The sequence below is a fragment of the Tursiops truncatus genome, chromosome 10 (genome assembly GCF_011762595.2).
Source record: "Tursiops truncatus isolate mTurTru1 chromosome 10, mTurTru1.mat.Y, whole genome shotgun sequence".
NCBI classification, from domain to species: domain Eukaryota; kingdom Metazoa; phylum Chordata; class Mammalia; order Artiodactyla; family Delphinidae; genus Tursiops; species Tursiops truncatus.
Genome location: NC_047043.1, coordinates 20691954 through 20712880, shown reverse-complemented (window position 1 = coordinate 20712880; position 20927 = coordinate 20691954). Strand labels below are relative to the sequence as shown.

The 20927-nt window shown below is 38.6% G+C and overlaps 1 protein-coding gene across 1 annotated transcript; it reads left to right on the top strand.

Annotated features, from left to right (window-relative positions):
* The first annotated feature begins 2664 nt into the window (after positions 1-2664).
* SLC17A3 (solute carrier family 17 member 3) lies at positions 2665-19268 on the top strand. The gene is given in 14 exon segments (XM_033863908.2): positions 2665-2776; positions 4532-4615; positions 6794-6910; positions 9337-9548; positions 9749-9982; positions 10064-10151; positions 12846-12932; positions 16420-16538; positions 16662-16823; positions 17102-17228; positions 17320-17470; positions 17764-17854; positions 18769-18905; positions 19067-19268. Coding segments are annotated over 13 exon segments (1638 nt in total). The 5' UTR covers positions 2665-2745; the 3' UTR covers positions 18904-18905; positions 19067-19268.
* Positions 19269-20927: the final 1659 nt, after the last annotated feature.

Genomic DNA, 20927 nt, shown 5'->3' with positions numbered 1-20927 from the left:
GATAATAATTCAGGGTTAGATGTATTTGAATTCTAATGTTGTTGATTATTTATCGCAGGGTTCAGAGTCCTTCAAAAAATGACTCAGGGAAAAATCTTTTACACAGGAAGGTGAAATTTTCATCCCTTTCTTCTATATAATGGACTTAGATTATCCATGCTTAAATTCCCAAAGTGCAGATGGAACAGATTGGTTTTTTTCTCTTCTTATCTCATAATGAATATAATAAAACTTACCTGAAAGAATTGTGAGGAGGACGTATAATAAATGCTTGAAAAATAGTAGCTTGGAGGACTTCCCTGGTGGTGCAGTAGTTAAGAACCCACCTGCCAATGCAGGGGACATGGGCTTGATCCCTGGTTTAAGAAGAACTCACATGCCACGGAGCAACTAAGCCCGTGGGCCACAACTACTGAACCTGTGTGCCACAACTACTGAAGCCCGCACGGCTAGAGCCCATGCTCTGCAACAAGAGAAGCCACCACAATGAGAGGCCCAAGCACCACAACGAAGAGTAGCCCCTCCTCGCCACAACTAGAGAAAGCCCACACACAGCAATGAAGACCCAACGCAGCCAAAAAAGAAAAGAAAAATAGTAGCTTGGACTCCCCAAGACCCAGGCACCTCCTTCAGAATCCTTGATCTCAGTAATAGACTTTGCCAGGGTCCCACTCCTCCACCAGAATGCTGGGAGGGGATTTACTCTCCCATGATATAGTCCAAATAGGTATAAAGAGTCAAACTCAAAATCAAAAGGAGATCTCCTCAGGGGCCATAAACTAAGAACTAAGAAGGAACTTAAAATCAAAGTGACGAGCCAGAGCTTAAGCCAGGAGAGCTCAAAGAAATGCAGAACCAGGTTTAATTCTCCATGGCTGGAGACTGACTCTCATGCTCACATAGGGAAAGGTGTCTGGGTTGCAAGCACAGAGCGTGCAGGGAGCTGGAAATGAACTATCTACATAAAGCTGGAGATCTGAAGACACTGCTTCATCTCTGAGACAAAGACAAGCAGAACCATATGCAAACTTGGAAAGCAGTGAGGATGTTTTCAACTGCATAGGCACATAGTTAAAAAGAAGTCAACATAAACTGAGAGAGGTTGGCTTCCACTGTGCCCATGTGGGTGTTCCAAATACATGTTGCTTATTCTCCAAAGTGAGTTATAGTGTGGCCCATACCGCATGATAGCATGTACACAAATTTAGAAATGATACAAAGCATTATTTCATATAGTTTGTGAACATACCTATAGATAGTAAAAATAGAAAAATGTGGAGAAACCTCACTAAATTTATGTGAGACATATTATTGTTCGTGTGTGTGTGTGTGTGTGTGTGTGTGTGTGTGTGTGTATAAAAGAGAAAGGATCAGGGAAAGCAATAGAGTGAAGTTCAACTTTATCTGTTATAGTTCAATATTTCAAAGAAAAAATTAAAATTTCAAAGAGAAAAAAAACAACAAAGAAGGGAAAAAAGTACTAAACTGCATTTAATTATAATATTCTCTTTCTTTTTTTAACCTTTTCAAAAGAGAACTAAAGTCATCGAAGACACAGTAAAGCAAAGTAAAAACCACACGCAAATGTCTGAACTAGAGAACGCATCTGAGGTTTTGAGGAGATACACCTGAGGAGAAAGGTCGAGAATCACAGGTTGGCAGAGAAGCAGGCAGAACTGCAGAGGGGGTTCAGATTCCGAGTACTCAAGTCACACTTTTCTGAAAATTTCCCCAAAGGCCACTTGGCAAGAAGCCTTCTCATTCAACTTCTAGTTCGATGAATCTCATTAATGATTACCGAGTCAAGCCCCAGGTGGCAAAGCATCTTCAGCTGCCTGCTGGCAAAGCTGTGGAGGGAGAGAGCGTGAAGGAAGAGCAGGTTCTAAGTCGAAGTCCTTCCTCAGACACTAAGTAAGTCACTTACCTTGGTGTTGCTACGAAAGCTCTCCAAGTGTCCTTTCTGTGTAACAATTGGCAATTTTTGTATACCCCCCAAGTCGCAGGTTTTCTCATATTGACTTTTTTTAAAAAGTGAATGAAGATGTTAAAGCCTTATCTCCGTAACAAGGCAGAGAGAAGAGAGGTAGAAGCAGGAAGCTGAAGTATTGTCCCCGAAGAGCCATAAGCTTTGAGAAAATGCCAACTGTGGAAGACATTTCCAAGAAACAGGCGCCCTAGGGAAATGTTTCAAGGCTGAGTTTCGGGAGTTCAATTTTGGGGCTTGTAAGCAAACATCAACTCTTTCATTTACCAACGGGATGAGCTAGCTGAAAAGGGTCAGTAATAGCTCCATCTGGGGTTGATGTAAACTGCCTGGGTTAGTAGTTAATAACAGTAGCTATCATAATTTCTGTTGCAGCAACAGCTGGTGGGAGAAGAGCTGCAGAGTGGTTGTGAAGGAACACTTCAGATAAGAAAGCCTTGGCAGTCACAGCGTCGTCTCTTACATGAAGGTTCATTGCCCCCGCGAAGGTTGTGAGGGGCTTTTCTCCTGGGCAGATTGACAGCAGCAACAGGACTAGTGCCAGTGTCCTGAGGGACTCCATCCTTTTGTAATCAAGTTCGTGGCCTTAGTTTCCCACCCAGATCAATTAGGGTCCAGGGCTTTGACACAAGACAGGGCTGGGGGTGACTCTAGTCTAAGACAGCATCTAGAAGAATGCTGAGTAGGAACCAGTGAGATGGTGTGAAATTTAACCAAACTAAAATGGCCGGGGATAGAAGAAGAAATGTCGAGATGAGGCAATGGAACAGTCACCAGGGCCACCAGAAAACGGTAGGTGGGCTGAAGACAGTTGGAAGGAGGTGATCAGGGAGAGTCCTCAAGGCAGAGATGTAGAAGTTACAACTTTTTGATGACACTTGTGCCCTCACAGATGTATAGGGAGGGTACTATTGGTTGCACACCCCCAGCCTTTAAACCCAGTGGTCTCTGCAGGAAGGTAAACCTCAGTATAATTCCTTGTGAACACTGCTTTGAACCAGAAACATCTCAGGATGCCATATAGTCTCTGACTCAGGCAACCAGCAGCGTTTTCTGGACCAATAATGGAAAATAAGGTAGCTGTTAAAAAATATGTGTGCGTGTGTGTGTGTATACACACACATATACAAAACATATATAATATATAAATATATGTATGTAGTTTCTTTTGTATAGTCCTATCCCTTGGAGGCTAGCGGGAGTGGAATTGTATTACCCTTGCAACCTCACTGCCGGGGCATCCAGCCAGAAAACTTTCTTGAGGTCACCAGCCTTCCCTGGAATTCAGATGTTCCCTGGGCAGCCACTTGCTCTCTGAACTTTCCCTTATGTGGATCCCTGTTTGTTGCCTGTACTCAACCACCTGTTTAGCTGTGCGAGCGAATGCTTGTAAAACCTCCTGGGAGAACGATCTCTGTGTATTGAATATATGGTCACATCTGCTGGGACTGGGCACTCAGGTTTCCGAGACAAGGCATGCCTTGTTGTCTAGAACAGAGATAATAGAAAACTGGAAGTAATCTAACATTCAGAATGTTCCAGTCCAAACAGTCCCACAGCAGGGGGATGGTAAAGTCTCACAGCCACAGAGTTACATTGACTGACATCATAACAGAACGTGGAAGTGAGAATAAATATCACTTATAGGGAAAAGGTGTTAATAAAAACAACATATTCCTGTTCAGCATTGCCGGGTTGTGCAAGACAACGCAGGTGGCCACATCTTTGTCTTTAATAAAGTATCTCCCAAGCAACGTTTGCAATTCAAATCAGGGCAATTTCCCTGGGTACAAAAGGCCTAGTTTTTTCAATTGAAGTATACTTGATTTACAATGTTGTGTTAGTTTCACATTTAAAAGGCCTATTTTTGAAATGTTCTGGCCACACCAGGGAATTAGAATGCCCAGTGCCAAGATCTGAAGAGACACCTCTCCAAAGAAGATATATTGATACCAAATAAACACATGGAAAGATGCTCAACCTCATTAGAGAAATGCAAATTAAAACCATGATGAGATATTACTATGCATCTTTTAGAATGTCTAACACTAAAAAGACTGACCACATCAAATTGTTGAGTATGTAGAGGGTCTGGAACTCTCTCATACACTGTTAGTGAGAGTGTAAAATGGTACAACCACTTTGGAAAACAATTCATCATTTTCTCAAAAAGTTAAACGTATACTTACCATATGGTATTTATCCACTCCTAGGTACCACTCGTAAGTATTTATCTAAGAGAAATGAAAGCACATGTCTAAACAAAGACCTGTGCATGAATGTTCAGAGCATCTTTATTTGTAATGGCCATGAACGGCAAACAATACAATTTTCATCAAAAGATGAATGGATAAACAAATTGTGGTATAACCGTGCAATGAAATATTACTCAGCAATAAAAAGGAATGAAGTATTAATGTACACAACATAGATGAATTTCCAAATAATTATGCTGAGTGAAATAAGCCAGGAAAAAAGTGAGGACATACTATATGATTCCATTTCTATCAAATTGCTAGAAAATGCAAGCTAATCTCTTGTTTCCAGGGGTAGAAGAGCAGGATGAATGGGCAGGAGCTGGGAAATGCTTCCGAGAAGTATTACAAAAGGACAGGATGAAACTTACAGGGGGTAATGTATAAGTTACTATTCTGATTGCATTGATTGTCTCATGGGTATACATCCTTCAAAACTTATGGAATTGTACACTTTAAATAAGCATAGTTCATTGTCAGTTATACCTCAATGAAGCTGTTTAAGAAAAACAATGTATAAAAATAGAGAGGAGACATCCAAAGGCCACACTCTGAACTTGACCTGCACCCAAGTAGGATAATTATAACATGAAAAGAAAATAGAATTACATTGAAATGGAATCGTTTTAAAACCATGATTCCATAATAACTCTCTAAAAAGAAGGTATTAATGTAAGAAATGCTCATATAATAGTTACAACACAAAGAAGGATAGCATTATTAGGGATATTTTAAAAGTAAAATTTCAATATGTAGAGGGGAATAGACAGAAGTTTGCCCCATTTTTTAAAGGACATATGTCTTCCTACAAGGTTCGTTTATACAAAGGATGGTTGGATTTGGGTCCTGAAAGTAGGGCAAGCAGTTGAGGGAAAGTGGGATCAGGAATAGGAAAGACCAATCAACACTGGTAACCCCACACTCTCACAAAGTGAGACAGAGAAGCAACATTGCTGGCCGTGTGCCACCAGAGAGGGTCTAACTTTATATCCTAAGGGGGCAGCCTATGGCACGTGCAGTAATGAAACTTTTACTGCACTAATGAAACTTTTAATTTTTATAAATGCTAAGAAGCCATGCCTTAGTTTGCAACACTGCTTTTAGACCGAGTCTAGTTAAGTGCCAGTGTTTAAATGTTTAAGAGGATATTATTTATTGAACCAACAACTTTGATTTATTAGTGGCATAAATAGTTACATGTTTTGAAACTTTTCCTTTAAGAGGTTTAACATTAATAAATTGAGCACTAAACATAGCACAAATATTGTAATTCTACACACAGTACCATACAAGAATCCCCTGGGGTATTAAAGATCTTAATATTGTATGTAGGAAAGATGTTTTACTTCTCTTATAAGCAGAAAGGTCAAGATCTCGGTGTTAGTTTTTTTTATAACACTGTAGACCTATCATCAACTTGTGGCCAAAAATGATCAGGGTTAGAATTGTATCATCCTGTATATATACACAATGGCATATTATTCAGCTATGAGAAAAAAGGATATCCTGCCTTTTGCAACAGCCTGGATGGATACTGAACACATTATGCTGAATCAGATAAGCCAGACAGAGACAGACAAATACAGCATGATATCACTTATACGTGGAATCTTTAAAATGAAACATGTAAAAAAAACACAGAGAGTAAAACAGTGGTTACCAGGGGATGGAGGGTAGGGAGTAACATTGGTGGTATTTAAGGGTACAAATTTGTACCAAGTACTAAAATACCCATAGAGATTTAATGTACAGTTTATTGAACATAGGTAATAATATTGTACTAAGTATATAATGTGATAAATATCATCACAACGGCAACCGTTTTACAATATATAAATGTATCAAAGTAACACAAGATGTACACCTTAAATTTACACATTACATGTCAAATTTATCCAGTTAAAACTTGTATCATCTCATTATACAAATTTGGTCTCCAATTATCGATGACACATGTTAGCGACACTCACAGTGGGTCAAACGGGGAAGCGGTGTGGGAGTCATCAGGGGTACCAGAAGCCAGGTTCTCAGGTGCAGTAGTGGATGCCAGAAGGAGACAGCTCCGCGGTGACCCACATCTGTAGTAGCTCCAACAACGATGGCAATAAACCACATAGCAACCACTTGCTGAGCGCCCAGCACGTGCAGTCTATTGAATCCGTACAGTCCTTGATGAAGGTGCTGCTGCCGCGCTGTTGTCGTCATTGTTCTTATTAACAGCAGATGGGAAACTGAAACACACAAATTTGTTCCTGGTAGCACTCAGCACATTAGGTAAATCACAAGCCTGGATTTCAACTTAGAAATGCCTAGCTCCAAATCCAGCGCTCTCAAATTGGCACACAGTGAGTACTCCAGATCCTACATGATAAACAGTTCCACGCCGTAGGCACAGAACACCTGTTGTATTGAGCCAGGACTAGGTAATGATCCTCCTTATACCCCATCCAGATGGAACGGCCCAGCTTCTGTTTGCCTGTTGCCCACTTTTTAAATGTTTCAAAGAAGTCTCATTTCTCGTGGCTGACACCTTGGATAACATATCACCCTGTAGGTGAAAAACAGTCATCAGGAGAGAAGAACGCAATGGCCACCATGACAGAATTGAGTCCCACGGCAGGGAAGTACTCCCAAGATGTACAAGGGGATGAAAAGCTCAGTCCTGGGAAAGGTAAACTCAACCTTGACTATGTGGTTTTAGGATTTTATGGTGGATTTTTACAATATCGTAATACAAAGAAATGAATTCATGTCTTTTAAGGTGTTTAATTGTTTTTTAAAAATCAAGTACTATTAATGTACATTTCTAAAAAGGTATTTTATTTTTGATGATTACCTCCTAATCTTAGTCCATATGCACTTGCGTTCTTGACAAATGCTACCAAATCGTCTACACATAGTATTGTGTATTCTGTTTGTTATTGCATGTAATATTGTAAGCATAATTGTATTGCTTAAGTAAAGTATAAAAAATTATTTACAGAAACCTCAGAAAATCAAGATATGAAAAAAGATGTTACTAAGCTTAATGTAACCACTGTAATTTGTTTTTATTGCCTTCGTTTACATGTATATTTTATATAGTTCTGTGCTGTATATATTATGTTGTATGTTTTGGACCACACATACTTTTCAATTTGCTTTATAATACAATCATTATTCTTAAAGGATACATATTATTATTCCAATATATCCAATAGATAAAGTATTATTTACCTGAAAAATCCCTGTAGTTGGATATTTAAGTTGTGGAGTTTTGGGGGTTTTTGCTTACCTATCATACAGATAGATTAATTGATAGATATAGTTATATAGATATAACATATTGTATATGTTATATATAACATATCTATCTATCTATATATATATCTTATGATATCCTGTAATATAACACTTGTCTACATTTGGAATTATTACTTCCTCAGGGCTTTTTCCTAAGAAAAATAAAAATTTTAAGCAATGGTTATAAATACTTCATTTCCATTGGCCACTAAAGAGACCTTAGTTTTTAATCTGAAAAATAGTGTGGCCACATAGAGAATTTTGAGCAGAAAATGGCGTGATCAAATTTATGGTATGACTAGAGCACTCCAAATGCTGTAATGAGAGTAGACTGGAAGCAGGAAGTCAAGTTGAAGGCTATTGCAATAAAAGCCACTGTACACATGCAGTGCAGTGTTTAAGAGCATAGACACTTGAGCTATACTATTAGCTGACCTCTCTGCACCTGTAAAATTGGAATAGTAGTAGTAGCTGCTTCATAGGATTATTGTGAGGATTAAATGAGTTAATTCTCAGTCATCACGTTACATAACCTATCAGAAACATCTGACACACCTACTGACTCCCTCCTCCCTGTAGCCCTTTTCCCCTTGGCTTCCAGGACACCACACTTTCCTGGTTTTCTTCCCAGTTTCCATTGACAGTTTCTTCCCATTTATCCAACCTCTAAGCATTGGAGAGCCCTAGAGTCAGTCCTTGGTTTTCTTCCCTATTTATTCTCGTTTCCTAAATACCATGGCTTCAAGTATCATCTTGAATGTTATTAACTCCCAACGTTTTGCCTCAGCCTCTATTCTAAACTCTAGAGTTTTATATGCAACAATATTCTCAAATCTCTTGGGTGCTTAAAAGGCATCTTTGTCTTAACTGTCCAATAATAAGCTCTTTATCATCCCACTGCCCCCAAACCTGCTTTTTCTGCAGAACTCTCTTCCTCATTGAACAGCAACTCCATTCTTCCAGCTGTTTAGAACAAGAACCTCTCTAATGCCCTTCCCTCACCCATCTGTAAAATTGAAACCAAGATTCAGTTATTCCCCTACTGCAATCTATCTGGGATCTTATCACATCTTAGTTCCTCTACTGCTACCACCCTAGTTCACGGTTCTTCACTTCTTTTCTGGATTGTTGCAATAGTTTCTTCCTGGCAATAGCCGTCTTTCCTGGAAGTACAAAAACAGATTATTTTAATTTTGTGCTCATTTCTTTTTCTGTTATTTTTTCACTTTCACTATATTTTTTCATAGTTTGTCAGTGTCAATTTTTCTCTAATGAGAAAATCTTTCTAGAGATTTAATTTCAAAATTTAAATGAAAGTTTGCCCTCACTGACTGAGACATATGAGAAGAATAAGAAATCTATACCAATGAACAACTCCTTCAATGTTTAAAATTTACATTATATATGTATATAATATAGTACATATAATATAAATTATATAATTTAAATATGTATACTATACATATTTCATTTATACGTATATATTTACTTTTACTATATATATTCTATATATCCATATCTATATATATTTAAATATGAGTAATTTCATCAACCATAGAATACAGTAACCTAGGAATGGGAGAGACAAAATTGCAGGAAGAACAGAACACCCCAGAGCAAGTCAGGGTCTACAAAGCTGTGGTATAAAACACGCTTTGACTCAACTCAGTCATTTTCTGCTTTTGGAATCTTTCTTTCCCAAAGCCGATAGAAGTGCCACTTAAATCATCAGGTGATGCCTTTCTGTATTATAACGTGAAAAATAAATGATGGTTCAGTAAAGAAAGCACTAATATAATGTCATAATATTTCCAGCTCCAAGCTTATGTTCCACTCGCTATGGAATAGCCTTCATCACACATCTCTGCAACTTCATAATAATGGCAGAAAATATTATCATGAACATCACCATGGTAACCATGGCCAACAGCACAAACCATCAGTCCCAGCTTAACAACTCCACTGAGGGGCTGCCTGTTGACTCATTTGATGACCCAAATAATTCCCCAAAAAGTCTTCCTGCGGGGGTAAGCCATGCAAGATTTAAGTTGTGTTCTTGTTTTTGCTATTTGTTTGTTTGGATATTTTTTTCTAGAGTTTATATGTTAAGAAGTTTTAATTGAGGCAATAGTGATTTGAAAGCCAGTGGAAGATCTAAAGAGGCTTCTTAAGTTATGCAGCAGCCTTCCTGTAAATGGCTTGCCAAAGCAATCTCTGTTTCTTTAAGGCCCCTGTGTATGATTGGAGCCCTCAAATCCAGGGCATCATCTTTAGTTCTATCAACTATGGCGTGATCCTGACACTGGCTCCCAGTGGATACCTGGCTGGAAGAGTAGGAACAAAGCGAATGGTTGGTGCTGCTCTGCTTGGATCCTCATTTCTCGTTCTCTTCACCCCTCTGGCAGCTGACCTTGGACTAGGTTTCCTCATTGCAACTCGAATACTTCAGGGCGTGAGCCTGGTACCCAGATATTTTATAAATATGCGCCGGATATGAATTTCTCTATGGGACCACATATCAAGAACTCTATTTTTATTTCAGGGGTTAGGATATGGGGGTCATTTTGCACTCTGGGAAAGATGGAGTCCTCCAAATGAATGAAGCCGACTCTGCAGCATTGCTTTCTCAGGTAAAAACATATAACGGAAATGAGTCCACTACAATCCAACATTCTTTCACTGAGTTCTTCAACTTTTTTTATTGAAAGGTTCTTTGTCTTCTGCTCAATGTCAATCAAGTATTTATAAATTAGGGGGATGGGTCCTTTGTGACATGACTTTTAGTTATTTTCCCCAAGTTGTCATGTGTGATTTGACTTTGCTTATAATGCCTTTTGCCATTTTTTAAAAATACATTTTTATGTTGTCAAATTGATCATTCTTTTCTTTTATGGTTTCTGGGTTTGAGTCATAGTTAGAAATGTTACAAAAGCATCCAACCTGGCTTTTAATGAATATGTATGGTTTCATTTTTTATATTTAAATTTTTGACATATTGGAGTTTATACTAATGTTCAGTGTGAGGCATGAATCCAACTTAATTTTCTTTGGAATTGCTCTCAGTTGTCCTGAGAACTGCTTTCTGATAATGATCTGTCTGGACAGTGTACTTGGAATGAATATTCTGGAGGAAGAAAGCTTCAGTTACATTGAGTCAAAATGAAAAATGGGAAGAGTAGGGCTAACAAACTGGAAATTGCCAAAGTATGGGTGCTGGGTAAGGAGAGAAGGGTAGGAGAGCCAGGGATTCTTCAAGGCCAGAAAATGAGTCACGTGCACACACATACACACCCTGCCTGACCTTATGCCTCTCTAGAGCCCTTCACAACCCTGGACGATTAGTCTTTGTCATCTGAGCTCATGTCCACTGATAGGGGAATGGAGGCTGCAGTTTGGACTAAGGAAACTCACTTTGGTTATCAGAGCTGACTAAGGGATATCCTCAAATATAAATAAGGATTGGCTGGGCTTCCCTGGTGGCGCAGCGGTTGAGAGTACGCCTGCTGAGACAAGGGACACAGGTTCGTGCCCCGGTCTGGGAAGATCCCACATGCCGCGGAGCGGCTGGGCCCATGAGCCATGGACGCTGAGGCTGGGCGTCCAGAGCCTGTGCTCCGCAATGGGAGAGACCACAGCAGTGAGAGGCCCGTGTACCGCAAAAAAAAAAAAAAAAAAAAGGATTGGCTTTTCCAAATCCTCAAACATTTGAAGGAAATCAAGGGCATGAAAGAGAGAAATCAAGGGCATGAAAGAGAGAAACCAAACTCAAAAACTGCAAGAACTAACCCCAATGAAAAAGGAATTGAAAGCAGATTTTAAATAATTAACAAATAACATCAGAGATCCACGGGAATATGTGTAGATGATATTCATTTTAAAAGAACACACTGCTATAAAAAACAGTTGCTGAGACTTCCCTGGTGGCACAGTGGTTAAGAATCCACCTGCCAATGCAGGGGACACGGGTCCAAGCCCTGGTCTGATTTTTTTTTTTAACTGTGAGATCAGGAAAGCCCTTTTAAGCAAAGTAGTAAATCTAGAAGTCATTACAGAGGAAACTTACAGATCTGACCCCATGAAAACTCACAACTGCTAGATTACAAAAGACACCATAAACAAAGTTTAAATCGGGAGAATAGAATTGCAGCCAGCATGACAGACAGAGGGTTATTATTCACAACACATAAAGATTCTATAAATTGAGACGAAGTTAAACAAGTGAAAAAAACAAAAAAAAAAAGATTATGAACAGTTCACAAAAGAAATAAAAATGAAAAAAATGTTCAACTGCACTATAAAAAGAAAAACTTATATACTGTTTTGCATTCATATTTGGAAAACTGGGAGCTTTGAGGATGTCCAATGTTGTCAAGAGATGAGGAAAACAATCTTTGTTGGCACTTTAATTTAGTATGGCCTTTTAGCAGCATACTTCAGCTGTTCTGTCAAAAAATGCACAGTCTTTGGTTTAGCAAGCCTACTTCTGTTATTTTACTGTACAGAAATAAATTATGTTTAAGTTCAGAAGTGATAATTAAGTTTATGTTCATAAGTAACAACTAGGTAGCATCTGCAGTGACATGGAAATATTTACAAGCCCAATTGTTAAATAAAAAATAAATGTCACAGGACAATAGGTACATTATGGTCCTGCTTATTTAAAATTAAATCTCACATACATATATATAAAAGTTGACAAGTTGATGTTAATGTTCATCTGGAAAATTTAAAAAAACATAATAGTCTAGTTTTGAAGAAGTTGTAAAAGGGATATGTGCCTCAGTATATATGAGAATACTCGGTAAAGCCATGGAAATTAAAACAGTGCTATTAGCACATTAATAGGCAAATCTATCTAACTTTCTGTCTACATATTACATAAATGCATTTACCAAGAGATGCGTGTATGTATAGATATACATTATGTATGTGTGCAGAGAGGAAAATGTATGCAATTATACATCATATAATAAATTGTAGCTGTTGGTTAACATTCGAGTGGGGATGGATTGGGGGGCACGTGAGGGGAACCTTGGTTCTTTGCAGTAATTTACTTTTACAATAGCATATGTTATATGAATTGTGTAATTAAAAATTAAAATAACATAAAAGGAAGCATGGTTGTCATCTGCAATGTTACTAGGGAACTGCCAGAAAAATGAGTCCTCAGGAGAACATATGAACTCAATCACAAGTTTGAAGTCCATATATTCTACTATGCTTATCTCTTTATGGTGATACTGCTCTGTAACATGTCATCTGTCATTCTGTAGGCATCTATCAGGTGGCAGTCCAGAGCCCCACAGCTTGTTCTCTCTTTGCAGGAATGATGCTGGGAAGCTGCATTGCCATCCTCCTGGGTGGCATCATCAGTCAGGCCCTTGGGTGGCCTTTTGTCTTCTGTATCTTTGGTAAGCTGCTGTCTCCCCACTCCTAGGTTTTCATATTCAGGGAGATTCTTCTGAGTATCTATCTGTGTGTACTTTTCTGGAGGAAATGAATCGAGACAGAAAGATCCTAGTAAAAGAAAATGTCTTAATATAATAGTAGGGAAGAATTAACTTATACCATCAAAGGATTTGGAAGTCCTCCTGCCTATGATGCTGTTAACCTGCCATGATGCATTATTAACACCAAGTGATTTGGCAGAATCTGCTGCCCTAGCAGGCAGTAGGGGACAGGCTTGCAGAGTGGTGGTTTGTGAGAGACAGAAGTATCAGAGTTGAGGAGATGGAGGTAAGAGCCCTGAGAAAGTAAGGCAGGTAGAGCTCACAGGAAAGAGTGCCTAACAGGAGACAACTGCACACAGAGAAAACCCTGGCTATCTGCAGAGTCCCCCTTGATACTCACCAGAGCACTGATTAGAATACCTGTGTGGAGACATCATCTGAGGCCGGTGGGGGGCAGGGGTGTGTGTGTGCCGGAAATCATTGGAAAAATTTAAAGAATAGTGCCCAGTACTTATAGAGAATCAGGGATAGTGCCTGTTTCCACATGAAAGAATGGAAAACTGTATAATTCTTGGGCCATTGGGCAGAATCCTAATAAATGTCTTTCCTCAATAGTGAGAAATAATTAGCTCGAGAGGACACACTATTGTGGATCCCTCTAACAAATGATGATGACCAGACCCAAAGGGTCAGTGTTTCCATGTAATTTAACTGTACCCCAAACAAAGCTCAAAAATACTTATAGGAATACAAAAGTATTCAGCACCCAGCAAGATATAATTCGTAATGTCTGGCTCTAGGCATAGGTTACCAGGTATGGACAAAGGCAGGAAAACACAATCCATAATAGGGAGAATAATCAATCAATCAAAACCAGCCCAGAGCTGACACAAATGTTAGAATTAGCACACAAGGATAGTTACTATAACTATAACTTTATTTGTTCAAAATTTAAGTAGAGACATACAAAATATATTTTTAAAGACCCTAAATCAAACTTCTAGAGATAAAAACTACAATATAAGGATTGAATTAATGACAGATGATACAACAGAAGAAAAGATTAATGAAATTAAAAGTAGCAATAGAAACCATCCAGAATGACCTACACAGAGAAAAAAGTAATAATAAAATGAGAACATAAGTAAGGTGTGTAGTATCCAAAGGAGAGGAGTGGGATAGGGGAGCAGAAAGAAACCTTTGAAGAAATGATGACTGAAAGTTTTCCAAGTTTGTTGGAAACTATAAACTCACAGATCCAAAAAAGTCAATGAATCTCAAGCAAAGGAAATATGAAGAAACCTGTACCAAGTTATACCATAATAAAATGGCTCAAAACCAGTGATAAAGATGAAATCTTAAAAGCAGCCAAAGTTTAAAATTAGAGAGAGAAGAACAAAGATACGATGACTGCAGCTTTCCCATCAGAAGCAATAAAAGCAAGAAGGCAGTGGAACAACATCTTTCAAATACTGCAAGAAAAAAGAAAATAAATCTGTTAACATAGAATTCTAGAGACAAAAACAACTTTTCAAAAACAAAGGCAAAATAAGGACATTTTTAGACATACAAAAGTTGAAAGAATCAGAAATTTAAATTAAAGAGAACAGTACCATTTTCAATAGCATCAAAAAATAGATAACAGTGCTAAATTTGACAAGAGATGTGAAACATGCACTGAAAACTAAATTATCATGAAAATAAAAAGATCCTAGAATAGCCAATTTTGGAAATTAATGACAAAGTTGTAAGACTAACACAGCCTGATGTCAAGGTATATTATAAGATTACAGTCATCAAGACATTGTGGTATTGGCATAAAGACAAACAGATCACTGAAACAGAATACAGTCATAAATAGACTTACACATTAATGATAAACTGATTTTTGACAAAGATGCAAAAACAATTCAATGGAGAAAGGATAGTCTTTTTAACAGATGGTGCTCAAAAAAAAAAAAAAGAATTTTGATCCATATCTTGCACTCTATACAAAAACTCAAAACGAATGTTGGATGTAATTGTAAGATCTGAAATTATCATTCTTTTAAAAGAAAACATATGAGAAAAGCTTTGCTCTTTATTTAGGCAAAGATTTCTTAGCTATGACACCAAAGAAAATACTTGCAAAACACATATACAATAAGGACTTTTATCCAGAGTGTGTAAATAATTCTCAAAACTCAATAACAAAGCAAAAACCCAATTTAAAAATGGGCAAAGACACCTCACTAAAGAGGAGAGGGAGAGGGAAAATAAGTATGTGAAAAGGTGGTCAACTCAACATCCTTAGTCATTAGGGAAATGCAAATAAAAACAATGAGCTACCTCTGCACACCTATTAGAATGGCTAATTGTGACATAATAAGAAATATATAGATATGGTTTCTGCCACCAGTTCCTGACACAGAGCTAAAACTCTTGTAATTTTGTGGTGAGTGGTGGGGATGATAGGAGCATCTAAGCAGAGTTCCTAAATCCCTTGGAATTTCTTGAGTTATAGGAACATCTTTTGTCTAATGAGGTGACTCTTGGTATCCTCCTGGATAGCTTCAGGCTAGAGGCCACCAGAAAGACCAAGCGGTGATTAGAAGCTTGGAACTTTTAGCCCCAACTTCCATCCTCCCAGGAGGAGAGGGTGCATCAGATTGTGTTAATAATCAATTATGACGACATGATACAGCCTCCATAAAAATCCCTAAACTATGGGGTTCTAAGAGCCTCCAGGTTGGTGAACACATCCACGTGCTGGGACGGTAGCATATCCCCAACTCCACAGGGTCAGAAACTCCTGCACTCAGGACCGATCCAGACTTCACCCTATGTATCTCTTCATCTGGGTGTTCATCAGTATCCTTTATCATATTTTTGATAATAAACCAGTAAACATAAATGAATATTTCCCTGACTTTTGTGAGCTATTCCAGCAAATTAGCAGACTAAGAGGGAGTTGTGGGAACCTCTGAATTTGTAGTAAAGTTGAACAGAAGTGTGGGTAATTTGAGGACTCACTACTTGCAATTAGTATCTGAAGTAGGGGGCAGCCTGTGTGACTGAGCCCTTACTCTGTAGGGTCTGTGCTAAGGCCAGATAGTGTCAGAACTGAGCTAAACTGTAGGATGTCAGGTTGGTGTCTGTAGAGAATTAGAGAATTTCTTAGTGTGAAAACCCCACACATTTGATGTCAGAAGGGTTGTGAGCAGAGAAATCGTTTTCCTTTATTAGTATTAAAAAGGTTGAGATATCAAGTGTAGTGCCATTTTTGTGTACACAAATAATCAAGAAATCTAAAGGAATGGGTTCTAGAAAGCTGTGATATTCATGTGAGTATTTTGAGAAATGGGAAGAAGATATTAAGAGCAAGAGCTTTTCCCAGGAACCACACCAGAAAATAACCCAATGTAAAAATATTCACACAGAAGTTTACCAATTTTACCTCTGCTGGCAGGAGGTGTTGGCTGTGTCTCCTGCCTTCTCTGGTTTGTTTTGATTTATGATGACCCTGTCACTCACCCATGGATAAACATCACAGAAAAAGAATACATCATATCCTCCTTGGCCCAACAGGTACACATAAAGACTCTGACCTTCTCCAGAGATCTTGTATCAGCATCTGGATTTATCAGGGTGACTAAGAACCTGTGAGCATGTCTCAGATCTTACTATTCTAATCAGTAAATTTGTTTTCAGGTCAGCTCTTCTAAGCAGCCTCTTCCCATCAAAGCTATGGTCAGATCTCTACCCCTCTGGTCCTTGTGTTTTTGCTGTTTCAGCCATCAATGGTTAATTAACATAATGGTTGTATACACACCAACTTACATCAGCTCTGTGTTCAATGTTGATATCAGAGATGTGAGTATATTTCCCTCCACCCGTTTCTCCTGTTTGCATGACTCTCGAATTACTCTGCCTTCACAAATCATCTCATCTAGAAAAATTTATCTTTTATTACCAAGAGAAAACGTAACAGTCATGTGCGTAGCTTTTCTGAGGGTATGATGGAAGAGGCTGCTGATTTTCTTAGCAAAGTATGATTTCAGAGTTGTCGGTATGATTATTAGTGCTTTATCAATACAAGGTGTGATCTCACAGCCTTTATTATGATGGTTTACTCAAGTTTTTCCCCTCAGAGTGGCTTCCTGTCTGCCCTTCCTTTTATTTTTGCCTGGGTCGTTGGCATCCTGGGAGGTTACCTGGCAGATTTCCTTCTGACCAAGAATTTTAGGCTTGTTACAGTGAGGAAAATTGCCACAGTTCTAGTTAAGAATAGGACCAAAAGCTCTGATAATTCGTAAGGCATACAACAGCCAAAGATGTATCTTGGTAAATTCATCTGTTCCTCGTTCCATAGGAAGTCTCCCCTCTTCAGCATCCCTTGTGGTTCTGCCATACGTTGCCTCCAGCTGTATCACAGCAGTGAGCCTTCTGACGCTCTCCTGTGGACTAAGCTTGTTTAGTCAGCCAGGGATCTATATCAATGCCTTAGATATTGCTCCAAGGTAGGACTATAATTTCCACTCTCATTATCATATTTCCTGAAAAAGATTTAGCCTGCAGCCTTCCAGGAGCCCCAAACTTTGTGAAATTATAAATCATGGGCAAGGACCACTGATAGCCTGTGGCCATTTTTTCAAGTATGTGGGAGGAGGGTGTTGTTGATTTGTCTCAGTACCTTTCATTGAATATACACAGAGAGAGTCCTTTTTGACATAATTACTATATGATGGATTCATATGCTAAGCAGGGCTGAAGTGTCTATGGATCTAGCCTGGAACATTCCTGTCACCCACAGGCATTCCAGCTTTCTCATGGGAGCCTCGAGGGGGTTTGCACAGATATCTGCTATCCTGGCTCCCACTGTCAGTGGATTTCTTCTCAGTCAGGTGAAGTTTTCTTGTTAAGGATTCTTAAAACACTCTGCTGAATCCATTCATAAAGGTAATAGCATAAAAAAATGTTTTCACATTTTGGATAATAAAATTAAATTGTGGGTAACTTTGTCATGAAGATCAACTTGGCAAAGAAAAATATAAAAGGATTTCCTTCATGACCTCAATCTTTACTTATTCTGAAACCAAAGCACTCACTAGTGATCCACTGGTAATATCCAGTCTTTGAAATCACACAGCCACATAGATGTCCTGTGAGAAGATGATGAATCCATGCATATATGCAACTTGCCGTGTCTTCTGCAACACTTGGAAATTTTCATTTGCATAACCATGCAAAAGCAAAGAGATAATAAAATCAAATATGTTTAAGTGCCTGATACATGCAGGTATTATTATAGGTATTTCATATGCAGTAATCTCATTTAATTATTGATTCTCCCACCAATTATGAAAATGAAACATTATTGTCCTCATTTCCTGATGATTAAAATCTGATAGAATATGTCTTTCCACTAAGAGGGTGTAGAATTGGAATTCTCCTAACTTAGACCTATCTAGCTCCAAAGCCCTCAATCTTCTTCTTGCAAGATTCTTCTTGCACTGCAAGAAGAAATATTATCAGCATATGTATAGTCATGATTCGCACAAAAGAGAAAATGTACGGCACTTTGATAAATAGGGACAAATACAATTCTGGAGGTTAATTGCAACGGTCCTTAAGTCCATTTTATGAAGAACATTCTGAATCCATTTTGAAATTCTTTCCATCAAACTATTAAGCTGTGTTCAGGAAATGAATTTCTACATGAAAACCCACTGGTGAACATTGTCTTCTAAACTGTTAATGAGTTTCATAGAAAAAGGGATGAAAGGGGTAATATTTACTTGAAGTTTTGTCTCCTCAGGACCCCGAATTTGGATGGAGGAATGTCTTCTCCTTGTCATTTGCCATTAACACATTAGGACTGATCCTCTACCTTATATTTGGAAAAGCAGATGTCCAAGACTGGGCTAAAGAGAGGAAACTCACTCGTTTATGAAGGTAAAGAAAAATGATTTCATCTATGGTTATAACCAGAGAAGCACTATTTAATTTTTTTAAATTTTTATTTTATATTGGAGAATAGTTGATTTACAATTTTTTTAATTTTTATTTTATGTTGGAGTATTAATTTTTAATTCTATGCCATTTTTCCTTCTTAGTTACCCCACCTTGGATGGAAAATCATTAGGCACCTTATTTCATAAACGAGAAGCCTTCAGTGATGAAAATACCAACAGAAAATATTTTCTTTGCTGTAGCTCTTTTCAAATCTGAGATCAGTTCTTTATTTTACTCAGATTTCATTTTGAGAAAAATATAAGATGAATGAAAATTCAAATAAAATGATAGCCAAGAACATGTCATCTTCATAGAGTTAACAATGAATTCAGAGGAGCTGCTCTATGGGAGCCAGCAGGCTAGATTCACAGTTTTTGAATCTCTAAACAGGAAACTATGTTTTGAAACTCTTAATTGAGGGCAGTAACCTCCCTAGGGCAATGATTCCTCCTACTTGTGAAAATGAATATTAATTTATGTATTTGTTGGGCTGGATATTGTCCATGTGTTCCTCCCTTTGTGTGCTCCACTCTCCTGCATCCTGCTCGGGCCCCAGGAGGCTGACCTGAGTGGTTTGCATCCCACACTTTCTTGTCCACTGCCTCCTGCTGGATTTTCAGTGGAGGCAGACGAGTAAGGATAGGGAGCATTTATCTCTAAAGTTCCTCCTCGTGGGGACTGCAGGTGGCTGATCCTTCCTGTATAGTTCACAGCTCCTAGCAGACAGCCCTCTCCACATAGTCTGGTAATTTCTCTCTTCCCATGTCCCATCAAACCTTTTTTGGCCTTTATGTTGCAAGTTCTGGGATTCTCAAGAATTATCTTGTGGTTTCCTTCCCACCTTCCCAATCCTGTGTAAATTGTCTCATTTAACACTGTCCTCAAATTACCCAGTGTGAGTCTCTTATGTTTCTCCTTCTAGGATCCAACTAATTTCAGTAGTTAAGTCATATATAAAGCTCAAAACATGAAATGGTTCAGTATTTCTTTATAATTTGTAGGTGTCAGTGGGTCATAGCATGTTCAGAGGGGCCAAAACTATGTTCTAGGTTGCTCCCCATGGTGATCTCTACTGTGTTGAATAGAGATTATAGCCATCAAGTTATTTTGTATAGAAGTGATGTGATGGCCACTAGTTCTGAGTGTAAAATTAGGGCAAGGATATAGAAGGTCAAATTTGAATAAGCAACAACAATTACTGAGATTTTGCATAGTCTAGAATCTAGGCCCTTGGAACACTAGAGTAAATTAGACACAGTCACTATTGTCCATTCAGATGTGGCAGACACACATAATAATACATGGCAAGTGCATTGTCTTAGCTACAATAGCAGGGGGACATGCAGGTCATTACAGGAGACCAGATGAGGGGTTCCAATCCTAAGCTGAAGAGCACAGGAGAGATCTCCTTCTGCAAGTAATTCCTGAGCTAAATGTTAAAAGAGGAGTGTTATGGTAGAATTTTCCACACTGGAGCCCAACTTGTACAAAAGCATGAAAAAAAAAAAATTTCTGAAGGGAATCACTTGCCTACATGGTCAGTTAGGGAAGGGCAGAAGATTAAGTTAGGGAGGTGGGTGTGACCCTAACATGGAGGTCTTGTTCGCCATGTCAGGGAGCTACAAGCAATAGTGACATGGGCAGATTTTCTCTCTAGATAGGACACTCTGGCCCAATTCCAGAATCAGGAAGACTAGTCAGTGGTCCACACAGCAGCGGTGAGGACTGGACTAGGGCTGGAAGAGCTGAGATGGAAAGAAGAGAGATATGAGTAACGTTTAGGAGGCAGAAGTGAAAGATCATGGCATTTGGTTAGATAGATGCAGGGGAAGAGAGGAGTTAGGAGTCCTGGGCCTCTAACCTGAGATACTGAATAGAGAGTGGTCTGAATAACTAAGCCAGAGAATGCAGGAAGAGTCCTTTTCAGAGGGAAGATAATGAGTTGACTTTGGACATGTGTTA